Source organism: Echeneis naucrates, chromosome 17, assembly GCF_900963305.1.
Source record: "Echeneis naucrates chromosome 17, fEcheNa1.1, whole genome shotgun sequence".
Taxonomy (NCBI): Eukaryota; Metazoa; Chordata; class Actinopteri; order Carangiformes; family Echeneidae; genus Echeneis; species Echeneis naucrates.
Genome location: NC_042527.1, coordinates 13769574 through 13788374, shown reverse-complemented (window position 1 = coordinate 13788374; position 18801 = coordinate 13769574). Strand labels below are relative to the sequence as shown.

Below are 18801 nucleotides of genomic sequence, written 5' to 3'. Positions count from 1 at the left end.
CTCGCGAGATGATCAGATACCCACCCCCTCCCGTTTGGACGCGAGTTCGTGGAGTTGGTGTCATCTTTGTGAGACGGACTCTCAGATCGCCAAGGAGCCAGCAGGGAGCTAGCCCCAGAAGTTGTTTTGGAAAAAATGGCAGCTTCGAAGAAGGGGAAGAAAGTTGTTAATCAAGAAGAACTGCGGCGCTTGATGAGAGAAAAACAAAGGCAAACATCGGACAAGAAGCGCGTAGAGTCTCCTTTTGCCAAATACAACAGTCTAGGCCATCTTAGCTGCGTGTTGTGCAGCGTGCAGGTGAAGTCTGAGCTGCTATGGCCGGCTCACGTCCTCGGAAAACAACACAAAGAGAAGGTAGCCGAGCTGAAGGAAGCCAAGAGTAAACCAGAGGCTCCACAGAACCAACCGGTCAAGAGGAAAACATCCGACAGCGAGGACCTTAACGGGAAGAGGGCGAAACCAGCGCCGGCTGCAGGCCAGTCCTTGTCGCCAGGGCTACCGGGAGATTTCTTTGAGAAACCCAGAGAGAAAGAAGGCGTTTCCGTCAAGAAGTCTGCAGGTTTGAGCCTCTTGGCTGGAGTCTATGATGATGAGGATGATGACGATAAGGCAGACGGGGAAGCGGCAGGCACAAACCCGCATCATCATCCTCAGGGGGCTGAAGCTCCAGCGCTTCCGTCTGATTTCTTTGACAGCTCCATCCCATCCACACCTGCTATCTCCCACTCTGGCTCCATCCTCAAACCGGAGGTGCAGGAGAAAAGCTCAGAAAAGAAAGACAACACGGCTGAGGCGCTGCCGGAGGGCTTCTTCGACGACCCAGTAAGAGACGCCAAAGTGCGCAACGTCGACGCGCCCAAAGATCAGATGGACAAGGAGTGGGAAGAGTTTCAGAAGGAGATCAGACAGGTGAACACAAAATCAGAAGCCATCGTGGCTGAGGACGACGAGGAAGGTCGCCTTGAACGTCAGATCGACGAAATCGATGAGCAAATTGAGTGCTACAAAAGAGTTGAGCTGCTGAGAGACAAACGCGATGTGGTGAAGAGCAAGTCGTCCAGAAAGGAGGAACCGATGGAGACTGATGACAACATTGATGAGGAAGAGGAGGATGAGGAGCAGCTCCTGGGGCTGTTGTCCAGGGACTGGAGGGCTAAAGGGGCGCTGGCATAAGTCTGGGAAATGATTTCATTCACAATGTTGCTGAAGTACCGAAGAGAGGTACTTTTGTACAAGTCTTTCAGAGATGTGTAAATATGTTAAAAGACCCTGTTGTTTCTTTTTGTGTAATTCAGACTGGACTTGAGTTAGACGAGATGTGCAGCATTCTAGTAAAGACATGAAATACCACCAGTAGACAAAGGCTCCTCACATATTGTCTTAAAACACCAGGCAGATCAGAGGTGGAATCTTTAACTGTGTGTTTATTCCTTGGTGCTCACACAAAAACACATTCATAAAATCTCTCGCGTACAGTAGCAGCATGGACCAAAAGTCTTAGTCTTGATGACCAAAGCTACTTTACATTTTGAGCTTAACTAACCATTGTCCTGTAAAACAAGTCCTTTACTATGCTTATAAATTATTTGTTCATGTTACATTATAAGCAACATGCAAAGCACAACAGAATTATTTAAAAAATGTACAATGATAAGATTCATAAAGCAAATGTTACCAATCCAACCTAAGTCACACGATAGTGGCTGAAAATACTTTTACACAATTTTTACAGAGTACAACAATGTTGGAGTATTATGAACTCATTATGTAAATACACAATTGTTATGTCCATAAAAACAACAAAATTAATCAAGTAAAGAGTGATGGTCAGTGCGTCTTATACTACCTGTTACACATTGTGAGTTTTTTGTCTACTGCAATTTCAAACAAGGAACATCTGTCATTTAGTTATTGCTACATATGTCTCACGAGTTACCACTTTAAATTTCTTCCAGGTTAATTCAAAGTGTTGATAGCCCTTCAAATCTAGTACAACTGAAAACAGCGGAAATTAGATGATGATAAACTAAAGATGAAGCAAATTAATGTACACATTGACTAAACAAAAAATCCGATTTGCAACAGCCTGCAGATAAATGAGAAAACACTTGATGATAGAATCAGAAGCTTTAGATTAATCTTAGAAAAGAGCATACAAAAATCTTTATTCTTATGCTCAGTTGTATATTTCAGATATGTTAGGAAACTGTCTAAAAACAAAACCAAAGTTTCACAAAAAAACCTAGTTTCTAGTAGTCATTTGTAAACATTCATAAAATTCTATCTGGTCTTCTATAAATAAGGTTCAGGTGATTTGTACCAAGTATTTGTGTAGATGGTGGGGACGTTTTCAACAGACTGGCATTTACAGTCTTCACAAAAGCAAAACACAAATGTTACATCGAGATGACACTGAAAAAGAAGAAAACAAAAAGGTACAGGGAAACAGCAGATTTGCGACCAGAGTGGAAAATCCCAAAAAAATGTACAACTGCTATTTTTCATGGTTTATTTTTATAAACCAAGAGATTTGCTAAAATAAGAATTTAATTTCTGAATACAGGGATATCAATTACGGTTCAAATTTAAGATTATGTGGTGAGGTTGTGTTGAAATGGCTTGAGGAGAGGGGGAGATGAGTTGGGGGCATGCCAGCGCCACTGTTCCACAATCTGATAAATATTCAGTTTACAAAAGTGCAGCAATTACAGAAGACTGTTGGGAGCTCTGCATCGCCATAGCCCACAGCGTTTCAATACTGTTCAATGCTGTCAGTGATAATATGATCACACACCAACAGCAATTTTCAGCTCCATCAGGGAGTAACTCCGGTCCCCGTCATTGTCAAAGCACTCCAAGATATGAGCCCTGGGAGTTGATGTTCCAAATATTTTCCTCAGGTCTTGGTAACTTAAAATGGGGGAATTATGTCCAACACCCGCCTGCTGCAAGATGTCTTCCAAGTCTGTTGGGGGGGTGAAAGACAAGCAAAATATATTTTTATTCAAAACGACACAAAACCGTTTAGGATAAAATCCAATATTCAGTTTTTTCAGCAAAACAAAAAACGAAAAAACAACCCTTAATTGTTAGTGTCAGGTCAGATAGAATTTCAATAACAGCCTATATATTTCAACACAAACACATAGTTTTGTAGTCGTAGTACGCACCTTTCAGGGAACTGACACCAGGCAGGGACATCCTCTCTGGGCATCTCGTCTGGGCATTTCTCTTGGAGCGGTTCGGGGTTAAGAAGCGTGGACGCCTGCTAATGAGCGGCTCTGTCACTGGCGTGGATATCTCTGAAAATGAAATATGAGAAAATTATATAAAAATTCAACATGGGGAAGATTAAATGGCAGCCCACTGTATCCACCACCGTACCCTGCACATCTCCAGGTGCTGCTTTGGTTGTGGTAGCTTGTTTTGCCACTTCTTTTGCGGGAGCTTCAGTCGTGATTACTGGTTGAGCTCCTGCACCTTTCTCTTTTATCTGAGAAACAGTTGGAAGACGAAAAGTAAAATGGATCACAACTCTCTGACCTGAGCATAAACATTAACAAACAAAACTTTAAAATGCAAGAAGTAAATGTGTATCTTTACAGGACTCACGTTTTGCTTTGACCCATCCTCTAACAAGACCACTCTTTGACCAAGATCTGCGACTGTTGAGAGGAGAGTGTGGATCTGCTCGGCTGTCCATGTATGGTGCTGCTCCCCTGTCTTGTTAGTCTCACTCACTGCCTTTTTCAGGTCTGTTATGTCCTATGACAATGAAAAATACCGTTAACCAACCTGAAGTTGGCTGTTAGATGAGATTTCTTGTTTCTAACACAAGAGCACTGAGGACAAGTGTCTTCAAAGATTAAGTAAATGGAAGTCAAAAAGTGACCCAAGTTTTTTGCAAATTGACGTCAAAAAAAAAAAAAAAAAAGGCTGTCGTGATCTAAGCCTGAAGGCAATGATTGACATACCTCAATTATTCAGGTCACTATAAAAAAAGTAGACAAGTGGCTAACTATTTGGTCAACCTCTTTTCTCCCTGTCTTATTGTGTTTATGAAAAATTAAGTAGAGAAAACATTCTGCAGTTGTCTCACATGTTTGACCTAGTTTTACACAGGAAAAGCATCTAAGCTCCAAAAATAGATTGGCACTTGTTTCATGTATTATGAATGGAAACCCAACACAGGGATCCAAGAAATGACAGGACCTTCTTAACCCAGTGACTGTATGAGTGCCTAAACCGCAAAAGACATGCATGCTTGCTGTGGTAAACAGATAAACAAATTAATCTGGCAATGGCATAGTTCACTGTTGTTTCTGCTTTGGAACCAAGCTACCGTTAAGCAGATCAACTGACATTTCATCAACAGACTCATCTTGGCCATATGTTAATGGATTAGTCTCGATTCTATATGAGACAGATATGCTTAAGCATCACTATATCTAAGAGTAGAGATGTAGTTCGTAATTACACATTGGTGCATTAAGTTATTCACGTGATTCATCTAAGATCAATGAACTGACATGCATTCTTTACACACTGTGCTCCATACACCCATACATGAATGATAAATGATTAGAGAAAAAGCCTCTAGAAATAACTGCAGCAAAGTGAAGGGGTAAATAAAATAAGACAAGGTGCCCAACAATGTAAGGGACATCCAACTTCAACGCAAAAAGCAGAATGAGAAGCATGGAGACCCATCGCATGTTATCATAGCAGCCGGTTGTTTTCTGTTAAACTACTGAAAATGTGACTGACTACAATTTACCATTGTCTTCTTCAAGTCATCTTCTTTCTTTTGATTTTCAAGTGCAGTCTGCATAGTCTTCACATCATGCTGGACACTCGTTAGTGTACTGCCAATTGTAGCAACACTCTACAAGGTCAAATATCACAATCAGTATGAAACAGAATAGCAAATTGATTCTGAACCAGATTTCTTATTTCCATTCTTTTTGCTTTGTGTTTACCTTTTGTAGTTCTTCAACTGTGGTTGGAAGACTGATTAAATCAGCGGCGGATTTCAAGTTGGCCTTCAAATGGTTTACAGCGGACTCCAGTAAGCTGATCTGCAGGAGACGTGACACACACCATTCAGTTACACATGATTAGAAAACAATACTAGTGTAATTTTTAAATTTGATGAACCAAAAAAAAAAAATTAAAATAAAAAATCTAATCAAAGCGTTACTGTAAACTCTGGTTGAGTATTTTACTCCAGTGTTTGCAAACTTAAACCCTGTGTGAAACTCCTCTCTAAAAATATATGTGTAACCTGAAGCCCATGTGTAGCTGTCACACACAGTCAGTCCTATCACCAGCAAATATGATGCTGCAATTCCAAAACAGTGAGTGAGTGAATAGGAGTCAGTAAGAAGTGAGTGAAAAGTAGCGGTGTGTGAAAAAAACAAACAAATCTAAAGTTGTATAGGTAGTTTTCTAACTTCAAGGTGGCAGAATACTGGTATACTAATGTGCATTTATACGTCATTATTACAGCATACATATTGCTTTCCTTTTTTAATCTGTATCATCTGATTTTCTTCAAGCTTCTTTGGCTTTTTAAAACCTTTTAACTTTTTAAAGCCCCCCTTAGCAATAATTGAAACAGACCTTTCTGTTCATCTCTGTCAGGTTAGACCAGAGCTTGCTCATCCCCTTGTCCCCATTCTCAATGGCATCAAGCTTTCGCTCCTTGTTCTTGAGGTCCTCACTTAGTTTTGGGATTTCACTTGATGATACCTTCTGGCTGGATTCCACTGTTATTAAAACAGTTAGTAGCAATGTTAGAAAGTAAGGAATGCATGACTGTAATAGCTGCCTGGAATATAACGAGTTCAACCATCCAAAGGTTAGTGAACTTTTTATGGGCATCACAAGGTAACTTTAATGACACTTACTGCTGTGCAGTTTTTCTTTCAGTGAGTCGAGATCTTCTTTCAGGGCTATCTGCATCCATATGAGTCCAGCACAAGCCATGACACAGGCAGCTAATATGATGAACAGAAACAAGGGATAGCAGACATTGCAGCACTGTGTGTAGCTTCTCCTGTGAAAAAGAGAAACATGGTAATGTTAGACATTACAACTCCATTGTATTTCAAAATTACCTAAGGAGATATTTTCAGATTGTGAGAATTATGAAGATCAGTGCTGAACGATTCAGATTCAAAATACAGACTGTTCCACACTTTATCTATCACATCATACCCATGCTGACTTTTACATCAATTTAATTTGGCTGACAATAGGCTTCAGATGAAACAGAAACAGAAACAGCTTCACTATTCCATGTGTACCTTAAAAGGGTAAGACGAATTAACAAATGATAATTTAATATGACAATAAAGCATAATGAGTGTGGAAAAAGAGCTGTTTTTAAGATTACGAAAAGCCAACCCACTGCTCCTGTTTTCAGTTTTCCTATGAACTGCAGGTCGTGATCATTAACAGGAAAGATACTGATTGTAGTAGTTGTTGTATATTAAAAAAAAAAACATTAAATTAACCCACAGTTATTGGTGATCCATTTCACTGACTTATTTAAATCATTTCCACGAGCCAATCATAACTGTTTCACTGTTAACTTTGACAGAGAGTTGCATGAAATCAACACATTTAAAGAGATAGAACCTGCAAATGTTTGAGATCTTAATTGTTTCTTACATGAGGTACTTTGATTAATTAATTAAAAGACTCGTCCGATCGTCTCAGCTCCGTTTGCAGTATTGTTTGTTTTTGTTTGTTTTAAATTCACAGTTAGTGTTGGATGGCAGATTTCTTACTGCACAACAAAACGTTATGAAACGGACTGCTTACTTCCCAAAGTTGGCTCCGCCGCTCAGGTTGTTGAACTCATCGTCGTCCGAGCTGGAGTCCGACTCTGAATCCGGCGGCTCGGTTCGGAGAAGTCGGTGACCGGAGCCCTTTTTGGTCTTCTTCCTCTTACTGTCCCCGAGTCCGATCAAAGCATTCAACTCCTTCCTCTTCTTCATCTTCTTCTGAGGGGTCAGCGAACCCGCTGAGCCCGACTTAAACCCGACTAAATCCAATGTTTTGTCCAGTTTTGTGGATGTTGAGGTTAGTATAGCCGCTAAGCTAACTCAACGTTCGCCTGCTAGCTTGAATTTCAACCAGGTACCCGGAGCTAGCGGATAAAAACACATCGGGCCACTGCTGTCAGCTGCCCTGTTTACTAACGCCCCGCTCACATAAATGTTCAAAAGCCCGTCGACATTACGTTACGCAGCCCGGAAAGATTACCTAAAAAAACTTTTTTTTTACAACTAGCAGGAGAGTTCACACGAAGCCTACATTAGCTAACTCGGCTAGAGTCGGGCTCTGTGCTAATAGCAGTTAGCCGAGGCTGGATGACGTTTCTGTGCTATCGCATCGTCTGAGCGGCGATTATAGTCACCTGCCCCGACGGCACTGGGTCGGAAAACACGGTCAGAGTATTTTTAATCGATTTCTAAAACTAAACACGACCTGTTAGAGAATCTAAATGTCGCTCTCTGTAGTTCCTGCTGCCTGTATTGTTTGGGCAGGGCGTCAGAGAGAATCTCACAGCTGATTGGTGCTGAGAGCGGATACAACTTCCTCATCATCATCATCATCATCATCATCATCATCATCATCATCCTCCCCCCCCCCCCCCCCCCCCCCCCCGAACAGACTGCCATGGACGGATTATTGGAAAATAGCCCCCCTGGGCACGGGTAAGTAGGTCCCCCCGCCCCACCCCGCAAGGCTGCGGGTCTTTATGGTCATTTTGCGCCTCCTAGCAGTTGTTTCTGTGTCTCCTTCTGGTCGTATCGTGTCTCTTTGGGGTCGTTGTAAACATCTCTGTAGTTGTTTTGTGTCTCTTTCTTGTTATTTGCAATCCTTGTTTCGTGTCTCTTTGTGATTGTTGTGCATGTCTCTGGAGTTATTATGTGATTTTTGTTGTTTAGCGTCTCGTTGATCCTTAAGTGTTGCTTTGTGCGTCTCCGAGGTATTTTGCACATATTAGCAGTTATTTTATGTTTGTTGTTGTTAATTTTGCGTGCCTAGGCTGAAGTTGTGTCATTTCGTGTATTTCTCTGTGTGCTCGATTGGGTCCTACATGTTGTGTCTCATTGTGGCTGCTTTGCATTTCTTAAGCTCAAGACAACAAGATTTAACCTACAAATTTGTACTTGAGTGCTTTAATTTTTGTCTGCTTTGCATTTTCACCTTACAAAAAAATAGAAGTACTGTAGGATACTTCTAGATTTTGCTTCTTATATGTAGTGTTTTTACCATGTAGAAAAGTGTTTTTACTTAGTAAATACTTCTGCCACCAAGGATAAATGCAAAGTATGTGGAGAAAAAAAAGTTTACTGTGCTGGAGAGCAGTCAGTCTGACAATTATAGCCAGATTGTCTGGTATAACTAACAACTCACCGACAGTCTCCAACAGATTCCTACTGTTTGAGTTACATCAAATTTCTGGGATGTTTTATCGTGATTCTTCTTGATGTATCCATCATTTTGTCTTCAGTAATTTAGCTCTAAAGTACTTCAAATTTAAAAAGAACAGCAAGTCATCTTTGATGTTTTATCTTATCACTTTTCAGTGTTTGCTTTTCAAAGGATATTTGTAAGTAATTTTCTAATGTAATATTATTTAAAGGCTTTTGGCTCCATGGTATTTTGAGGATATGGTTGCATCATGTTATAATTTTCCAATGATCTGAGAACAACAAAGCAATTTTTTTTTTTTTAATGAGATGCAAAACAGTGAAACAAAGCTCATTCTTTTGAGTATCACTTTGATGATTCTAAGTGATAGGACATGCATTTTCTCATTGTGATACTTGGTTACATGAGAAAATATCCTTATCAATATTATGAGAAATTTGGATAAAACCTGCAACAAATGATTATTTTACGCATTAATCAATCAAAAGTAATATATGTTAATCAAATGAGCTTTAGCTTACAGAAAACGTTTGTGTTTGCCATAATCCAATTACTCTTTCCTTTAAATTATGGAACCTGAAACAACTGAGAAAACAGTCACTTTTATTACAGACTAATCACTGAAGCTATATTTTCATATTTGTAGCCATTATATTGTTACATCTGCAGGTTTACTTATTGTTTACACAGTGTGTTGTGGGGTATATGTTTGCATCAATCTGCCACATTATATGAACCAGGAGTTAATTTTATATCTCAATTCATTTCTACCAGCAGGGGTCCATCAGAAAGTTGGCTGGCCTGGAGCGCTATTGGGCTGACCCAGCAAGACACATGGGTTGAGTAAAAGTGGGGTTGCTCCACACTGGCCTTTAGCTCTTTTTCAATGAAAAAGGACTCCCACTGGTCTCTGCATGGCTTTGAAAATATGCTCCTTTATGTGCAGGCCCCCCCATACAACAACAGTACAATACTAATAATAATCACATCGGATGAAAATCTCCACACTGGGCCAATTTACAAATACAGAAAGGAATTGAGATGCTCCTTAGCATCTCTGTGTGAGTTTGGTTATTGAGTTGTGAGAGATGAGGCCAACTGCTGATGCTTTATTATACCCAGAAAAGAATTTCCCAAGGCACTGCTTTTCGGTGCGCATGATGCCAACCACGCAAATACCAAGATAATATTCTCATAGCCAGACTTATGATGCCGCCATGTTATTTAAGAGCATTAAAACGTAAAGTGAGTTACTATGTTGTTTTAGATGAATTCGCTTTGAATCCACCTGTGCCATTCAAGTATAACAGAGGGCAATTCAACCATTGGTTTGTCTCCGGTAGAAACACCTGGTAAGGGGGCAGGCATCACGCTGAGGACCTGTGTAGACCCCCGCCAGCAAGAAGCTGCAAATCAAAGCATCAGAGGTGTTTCATCTCTTTGCTTCAGTCTCAGTTTTTTAATCCGGGGTTAAGACTGAGAGGATGACACTTCAACCTACACCTCCTCACATCTACGGCCATGAGGTAAGGCGCATCAGGCATCAGAAGTCCACCACTCTGATTACAACAAAAACACTTGTTTTTACTCTTTGTTCACAGCAGGGTGACTTATATTCTCGCCAGGAGCATTTCCTCCTACTATCGAGAGGGGAGCTGCCTTTGGTTCTGACAGCAAATGTAAATACGCCTTGGCGTGATAGGAAATACTGAATAGAAGTGACTGCTAATTGAAGGCTTTCATCTAACATGGCAGACTGTGTGAATACAGATTATCATCAGTTGGAAGCTGTAGTGCTGGAAGAATATCAATTTCTCTCAACAGGCAATTTTACCATTTATTTTTTGAATCTTCCAGCCATAATATTGGATGATTCAAGAAGCAGACATAAGAATGTCGTCATGAAATCTATATTTTCCTGTGTAATAGATGAAACTCAGTCCAAATGGTATGTGAAACTGACACTATCTCTGACAGCTGTTGTTTGATTTATAGGGGAAAAAACACAAATCAAAGGAATGCAGAAGCTTTGTTTTTCATCTGCTGAGCTTGCAGCATTCCTTCTGGAGCCTCTGTTTGTGTTATCAAACTCTCAGAAAATCTATATTCTTAACAAGCTTCTTAGTTTAAGTAGAAACAGTTTTGGTTATTTATATCAGTGGTATCTGTTTGGGATGTTTTGTCTGACGCCTGCGGTTAGACCTGCATCCATGGCATCTCTCATTAGCTCAGTGATTCTGGCACCAGGTCAACCAATCAGAACAAGTGCTGCAACCATTGCACAATCAATTCATTAATTGTCAATCAATAATTGGCAGCTATGTTTATATTCTGATAAACTTTTGAAATCAAGTTTAGTTGCTTGCCCTTATCTTACCCTAATGCAAACTGAACATCTTTGGGTCCTCAACTGGAAGCTATCCTTGTTCTCGTGGATATTATGATGGATGTTTGGCCTTTTGTAAACCCTGAATGCATGATTAGGTAAATTCAAAACCATTGCTAGGAACATATTTCATATTAAGATAATCATTAGCAGCATCCCTAATAAGACCTTTTTAGGCAGCAATAAAAGACCAAACATTTTCTGCTTTTAGCTTTATGAATTGGATTTTTTTAAGCTTTTCTTATGCTGGCCATCTTTGGGCTTTTTTGGAATGAATCAATTAATTGCTGTTTTATAATCTGTTGATCAACATGTTGATTGATTGACAAATTGTTTAACATGTAAAGGAAAATGAATTACAGACAAAAACTCAGGGCCCAGGGTATAAAGCAAGGTGATGTCATGTGCTTCACTTCACCAGTGAGGATTGTGAAGTGAAGATTTGACTCAAATTCTGATAACACTTGGTGACTAAAGGATGGTCGTCTAAATATATATATATATATATATATATATATATATATATATATATATATATATATATATATATATATGCATTAAATAGATTTTAATATGGCAGTGAAAATTAATGCTGCTCAGATGCTTGAAATCAATTAGTATGATTTTGAAATGTATTGAATATTCATTCAGGATGCGTATTAATTAATTTAGATAACGCAAACTTTATTCTGTGTGATTCCATCAACCACTCTGCTGCAAACAAATATCAACAGAAAGTAACACATCTAAATGGAAGTTATCGAATGATAAGACAGTTGAGGGAACCACCTAAAAAAAAAAAAAAGTAAAGGTAGCTCTCAGCTATGACAAATAGCTGAGAGCTGCTTTTCTGCAGCATTTATGTCAGCCCTTTTCATGTCTTTTTCAGTCAGCACAGCACGTACAGGCCCCCATTAGAGTTCAGAATTGAATCAGCAGGGGGCAATGTTCTCACATCAAAGATTCCCAAATACGCAGCATTAAGACACTTGTGTCAAGGACAGATGAGCTAAGGTTTGGCTCAATCGAATGGCAGTGATGCACATATTATTCATACCCAGCACAGCGGTCTTCATTGATCATTTTCTGGCTCTAGTATTGACTGCAGTATCTTGTGTGGCGGTCCAATAAGTGTTATGGGCTTGTACATCTAAATATTTTACACTGTGCCAGGCTCACATTAGCTGCGTACATATACAGTTGTTTAGGGAGCAAAATACATTTGAGATCATGTAATCGTGAATAATTAACACAATTGTTACATTTGCTATTGTGGATGGATTCTGAAATATCTTCAGTATGGGCAGAGCGAGATGACAATTTGGCGACTATTTGGAGCTTTTACTGTAACTCCCCCTGTGCAGAATTGTCAGTTAAATGTAAAAGAAAATGCTTTGGACAGGAATATCGCAATTAATTCTTCGCCTTCTGACTGAACTCACACTATGGCAACGCAGCACTGTATAGGCTGCTATCACAGAGATACAGCTAAGGTTTGGTATAATCGCAAATGGATAAAAGAGAATAGATTAATATATTAAGCAAATGCAAGCAATCAGAGAGGAGGAAAACTAGAGAGGGAGATCTATGATTGAATTGTTGGGTAAGCAAACAAAACACGCAGTAAATTTGAGAACCATCAGATTTTATTGTTTAATGTAAATCTTTTCCTCTCCAAATCATTTGTAAACACATTTATGGAAATCAACATGACCCAGATCTACGCTATTAATAAAGTATCTGCACTAAATGGTCCTCTGTATTGTGTAATACAGCTGAGTGTAGAGCAGAAATATCAGACATTTTATATTCAATGAGATTTAAGGATTGGTTTCACAGACAGACAGCCAAAGTTCTTTTTTTTTCAGTGTATTAGACTAGGATTAGTTTAATCCATGTCTGTGAAATAGGCCCTTCATTTTCCTGGTACTGTCTTCAGTGTACTAGGTATATTCCTCTTCCTCTGCCTTTCTCTTACTTGCTGAAGAGAAGGAAAAGAGAGACACAATTAAAAGCTGCACAATCACATTCTGATTTTCTATTTTATTACTTGTTTCAAAGGGGTTTACTGATTTTCAGCATCAGCAAGGGAGTGCAAAGAGGAGAAGGAAAGAACACCGATGATGAATAACATAGGCAAACAGATGGAGTAGAAGAGAGAGACACAGCTGACATGCAAAGGAAATCAGAGAAGTGACAATGGAGGCAAGAGTGGGTGCTACGTACGTGGAGGAGTGAAAAACTCATTGATGTTTTACAGATTTGATAGATAAAATAGTTTATGTAAGTAATTAAAGCATGACAAAGAGACTTTGTTGATTGCCGTTTGTCTGAAATGTGGCAAGGACCAGAACTCTGCAAATTTTTCATAAGATGGAACAGAATTTCGCACCTGTTTTCCTCAAAAAGTCCTCAGAGTGCGGGGTGGGGGTAAAGAGTGGTAAACAGAAATACAGCTCTGGCCTAGATTTCTCTCACACAGTGGTTATTTTATTAAGTACAGCCTGCTGCAGACCAGACTCCCTTTACTGCAGCTCATCACTGACAAAGGATGATGAGGTTTCCGTTACTGAATTGCAGCTACGCATTTGCTTGTGCTGCCATTATCAGCAACGTAGAGTTTGTTCTTGTTTTAGTTCCATTAAATTTTCCGTCCATGTGATGGTTGGATCCCTTCTCATATTGCTGCTCGCATCATCTTGCTTACTTATTTCTAGTTTCTTCCTCAATATTAACAGCTTATATCTGTTTGTCACACAGCGAGTGGTTTTAGAAAAAAACATATCAAGGCTAATTCTGAGCCTCCCCCCCCTCCTCACCCTGCTCAAAAACAGGGAGTGAAATGTGACATCCTATCCCACATGCTGTAATTTTTAAGTTGTATTGGAAATTGCATACATTTTTTGAATTTTGCATCGTGTGTGTGGCTGCAGTCTTTTTGAGTGTAGTTGTTTATGCAAATGGTTTGTGTTATGGTATGTGTTCAGGTCCTTCACTAAAGTAAAAATAACAACAGTGTGGACAAACTCACTGTTAAGCTGAAACATTCTGCATTCAGCATTGTACTTGTACAGAAGGAGAAAAATGGCCAAAAGTACCAAAGGCAAGACACTGATGTGGCATGACCTCTGTCAGATATAAGGTTGTAATTATCAATGCATCTAACCATCATTTTTCAGTTGAAGCTAATTTTAGCAACTATAACTCTTTCTTCAATTAATACTCATGGCCAGTTTAATACATGATAGTACATCATTAACAATTTTTAATTAGATATTTTCTTATGTGAGTAGAAATAATACAATTTCTTTAAAAGCTGTAGTATGTTGAAATACTCAAATAAAACTTTATCTGAGTATTGTTGAATTAGTTTATTTCAGTACAGAACGTTTCTATTTTCTACAGTGTTTCACTTACCTTTTCGCTACCAGACTGTCTCAGTGAAAAACAGTGAGCTTATGTATTTATTATGCATTTTATCTATTCTAATTGCTTCTGACTTTTTTCTAAAAAAAATTTTAATCAAAGTGTCCAAGTTTTGCAAGCAAATTTAACTTTGCTTGGAAATAAGTGTTAACTGTCATGTAATGTCAGTAATAGTTCATTTTTCCATCAAAAGCCTAATTATCTTACGACAACTAATAAATCTACAAGCGCAAACACAAAATGTCAACACTAAGTGTGAGAATCAAATATGTTCGACTCATAATTCATTATATGTGAATTCTTTATGTTAAATCACCCGTATCATTCACAGAGACTTAACACATGGGGAGTTCGAATTGACAAGAACATCTGCTCAGTGTTAACATAGCCTGCACCTGATTGGAGAAATTTAGAGTTACAGCTAAACTAAGCTAATGGGCTAATCATATCCATATACGTGGTCATGGAATGATTTGAGCCTTATTGCCCCATTTTAGTGTTGGTCGTAAAATTTTTGCTAAATGCTAAGTGAGGGAGAAATTAGGTCAGTCCGCATTTCTTCCTGTATAAAGAAATATGAGATGGCAAAAACAGATTTTTTTTTTTTGCCTTCGAGAAGACGTCTGACTTGTGCAAAGTGACACAGTGGTGTGTGGGAAAGAGAAAAAAAAATCCCACAGACATTTTAAGCTTGTCTCCAACATCACACGGTTTCTGTATCTGAATGCCGTGCTGTGCTATTTTTTGCTTGCTTTGTGTCTCCCCCCCCCACCATTCACTTACTGGGTCCTTGCTAACCTCCCTCGATCTTTGCTATTGATGATTTGCTTTTTTGTCCTCTGAACAGGGCTTGCATGTTGTCCAATGTATAAATAGTAAAAGGATGATGTCTGCTTATAAACCCGCTGTGCCTGGCGAGGACGATCACAGCAACACCCTCAGTGTTGCTTCATTCTGCAAACGCCTTGTCTGCCTGCTTTGTGCTGCAAACCACAGCCATGTGCCTCTTCATTCATTGTGTGTAGACTCACTTTCATGAATTTTGTACTGCCTCTAATGATATTCTCATAACAATTTTTGAAGAGGATGAATCATGAATTATAAATCAGCAAAGTATTTTTTTGTTTTGTTTTTCTTTAATCGAAGATGGAGAGAAGGAGATTTTGGAAATAGTAGTTACGTACAGGCATTATTTCCTCTCTGCAGATTTCATCCGAAAGGAAATGTGCTTCTTACTTATGTTAAGGGCAGGTAACGCTGTTTAGGCTCTTTGTGCTTGGCTGTATTCATGTCTTGTCAAGCTGAAGTTGATCTGTAATTCTCTTTGTACCAGATCCTTTCTCAACATCTACGATCCAGACACACGCGGGAGAAACCTTGACGAGGAGCATGAGAGGAAAACCAGCACATTTGGGTATGACTAAAACCTTCAAAGCATTTCTGTCAGCCAGATCTTTTTTGTAATTCAGCCTATAGTTCAGATGAGCAGCACATGGAAAAAGACATTCTATATTTTCAGCAGCATGTGTTATTTGTGTTTCTCTGGACCTTGAGGTTCATGGAGACCCCGGAAAATGAAGTGTGAGCTTACAAGCAGCTGCCAGACGGCATGTAGTATAGAAATACTAGCTCCTCTGATGAGGTCGAAAGGAAGACACATTTTTTGAAGGAGAAAGGAAATAAGAGGATTAGGGCTGATAATGTGTGTACTACCTCCTACTAGGACAAGCGTGCGCTCTTGCAGAATTACCTGTGGCTCATCTAAGGGCTGTTAACAATGGATTCATAGACAAAACACAAGGGAGGAGGATTTAGGTTGGTTTGTGGATGTTGTGTTAGTTTTAGATGTCATGTGAGCTTCCATTAAATGAGACAAATACTTAAAAGAGCAGACGGTCATCGGCAGTTTGTAAACATATACAATTTATTAATGACAGGTTAATGTTCTGAAACACCCTGAAACACACTGTGACTCATCTGAATTTAGAAAAAAGAAAATTGCTTTTACCACCCAATTGAATTTTACTCATGCCAAATTACAAGTAAATGTGGCCAAACACCTTGGCAACAGATGGGCTCCAATAGCATCCAGAAAATATTTAAAAGGGAATTTAATTACCTTAATGAATAGCCAGCCAGGGTGAAAAATGATCTTAGAAATGTTATTATCAGCATCGACTTTGTCCAGTTGTAAATCATTGGCCTGTATTGTTCACCATGTGCAAAGAATTTACTTGCAATCTAGTGTTTGGAGTACTTTCCAGTGTGTTAGTCTCAAGGTTAACGCAGTGCAATTGTAGTAATTAGCAAACTGAGCGAAACACATGTTTATCTGCTTAAAAGAGAGTAGCTAAATGTAATGGAACTATGCCAGCAAATGAAACTAATCCCACATTTGCCCTATTATCAAATCCAGGTAATAAAAGCTTTGATTGATGAAGACGTTGGCATAGTCATGGAAAACGTTGTTTTGCCGTATTTACCTTTGGTAAATCCCAGCCTGCAGAGTTACAGATTTGGCTTTGGATCTCTTCGTAAACATTAATAAGACATAAATAAATACAAAAGAGGAAAGGTGATTATGTTTGTCTAGGGGGATTTTTGTAGCAGGATGGCTCCAACAAAAGGGTTCCACCATTCTGTGCAAGTTCCATCATGCCAAGCCTCTATCAGCTTCCTAAGTCATATCAGATGTTCGGGCTTTATTGGGACTTAAAATAGTTATTAGCCTGAGCAACCGCCCTGCTGGATTTATCTCCTGCAAAAAAACAGAGCCGCACAATAATGAGCTCTGCTTAGTGTGCTATCTGTTCCTTCCATTCAATACTTCTCATTGTCTAAACCAAAACGATCCCCCCTTAGATTTATGGCAAGCAGGTGAAATGGATGTTGATATTAGGGACATTATACCTCTCGAAAAGATTTGTATCTTTGAATGTAGTTGAAATGAAATAAAACAAACTTTACAGCCAATCTTTTGAAAACAGGCTCCTAAAATGTCCTCCTCAGTGAAATAAAGGAAAACTTCCATTACTCAATAACAATACAGCCACAGTGGCTCTGAATAGAACGCTCATCAACGTGTATGACTGCAGACTGTACTAAAAATCTTCAGCAGGAGGGATTACGGGGGGAGATGGAACATTTATGCTGTCCACTGCATGTTTCCTAAATTATACCATGTGGGTCATTTCCATTGGGGGGGAAAGTAGGCCTGCAGCGTGTCTAATTCGCCTATAATAGCTGCAGAAATAGAGAATCTCCTGCCGAACAGCATCCCAATTTCCGCCTTTGTCTGACGCCCTATTGCCAGTGTTGCAAAACTGTCAATCTTCTGCAGAAACTTTAATTCTAGTAAAGACTAATGGATTTCCAAAGTGTTAACGTGAAATGATCCACTTATTTGACTTAGAGGTTTATGATTAGGTAATCGATAGTGAATCAACAGCTATTTCGATGGTGATTTAATTATTTTGAGGCTGGTCTGCGCTCATGCTCCAGCTTCTACAATACTTAAGGTTTTCTGCTTCTCTCTGCTTTATAGCACTATGAAATGATTATCTTTCTGTTTGTTCAGAAAAAATAAACCATTTAAAGAGATCACCTTGGAGGCTGGGAAACTGAAGTTGATATTTTCACCCTTCACCCTAATATCAATTTTTTTAATATACTTATTTTTCCTAGTCTTTGCATTGAAAACTTGACAGTTTCTCTCTTCTGTACATTCTCTTTGACAGTTAATCGCAGTGTATGTTTGTGTGTATATATGTTCATTCAGGTGCCACAATAACTTACAGTTAAACACAAGAAACCTTGGACTCCTTGGAAATCCTTTTCACTGTAGAGAAATGTAACAGAAAGAGGCAGCCTTTATTTTTCTTGGCTGGGGAAATAAAAAACTCATTAATTCTTCAGCATGGCCAGAAATGACATGAGGCTTCAATTTAACACTGCTACAGGAGTGCACATAATTATTGCTCAAAAAGTAGCAGTTGAAGTGTTAAGCATTAATTTGCATGTTTTTAAAAACATGATCACTATTTTTACACTATTGTCAAGTAACTGTAGTAACAAAGAAAAACGTTGAGAAATCAGTTTAATCTTAATTCTCCAAATGCATTTGAACCCAACTGTGCCAAGAGGCATCTACCATTTAAGTGTTGAGTCGAGGGTTGAATGTGCTTTTACTATTTCAAATTGACTACAGGGTGAAGGGTGGCAGCTAGACCAAAATTTAGGGAGGCTTTCACAAGTGAGATCTGAGATTTTATACTTTTTTATAGAGGCCAAAGACGGAGTGCTCCATGATGCTCAGGGTTGCAAGCAGCTTCTCTGGAAGCGTTCAAAGTTCAGCTCAGTGTATACAACGCAGGTAATGGAAACTGACAGGGAAGCCAAAAGAACAGCAGACTTCTTTTTCTTTAATGTTGACTTTTTAATTTTTATAAATTCCCTCCTGTGCTATACATCAAATAGTTCCTTCTTTAATAGTGATGTGGAATCATTCCTCTGTAACCTCCATTTAGCCACAGATGAAG

The 18801-nt window shown here is 39.0% G+C and overlaps 2 protein-coding genes across 2 annotated transcripts; one reads left to right on the top strand and one right to left on the bottom strand.

The window, feature by feature from the left end:
• Window positions 1–56: 56 nt before the first annotated feature.
• znf830 (zinc finger protein 830) lies at window positions 57–1840 on the top strand. The gene has a single exon (XM_029525600.1). It carries the CDS (start codon window positions 136–138, stop codon window positions 1171–1173), a length of 1038 nt encoding a protein of 345 aa, XP_029381460.1. The 5' UTR covers window positions 57–135; the 3' UTR covers window positions 1174–1840.
• On the bottom strand, window positions 1413–7551 carry efcab14 (EF-hand calcium binding domain 14). The gene is made up of 9 exons (XM_029525599.1): window positions 6829–7551; window positions 5910–6058; window positions 5623–5768; window positions 4980–5078; window positions 4778–4885; window positions 3613–3765; window positions 3385–3493; window positions 3171–3302; window positions 1413–2965 (listed from the first exon to the last, which is right to left on the bottom strand). The coding sequence occupies exons 1-9, from the start codon at window positions 7002–7004 to the stop codon at window positions 2787–2789; spliced, it is 1251 nt and encodes a 416-aa protein (XP_029381459.1). The 5' UTR covers window positions 7005–7551; the 3' UTR covers window positions 1413–2786.
• Window positions 7552–18801: the final 11250 nt, after the last annotated feature.

Excerpts from the sequence above, each read along its gene's own strand:
- znf830 (XM_029525600.1), top strand. The coding sequence starts at position 136 with ATGGCAGCTTCGAAGAAGGGGAAGAAAGTTGTTAATCAAGAAGAACTG.
- efcab14 (XM_029525599.1), bottom strand. The coding sequence starts at position 7,004 with ATGAAGAAGAGGAAGGAGTTGAATGCTTTGATCGGACTCGGGGACAGT. Across the intron at positions 4,886-4,979 it reads CAGTTGAAGAACTACAAAAG|AGTGTTGCTACAATTGGCAG; the intron begins GTAAACACAAAG and ends TTGACCTTGTAG. Across the intron at positions 3,303-3,384 it reads AGCACCTGGAGATGTGCAGG|AGATATCCACGCCAGTGACA; the intron begins GTACGGTGGTGG and ends TTTCATTTTCAG.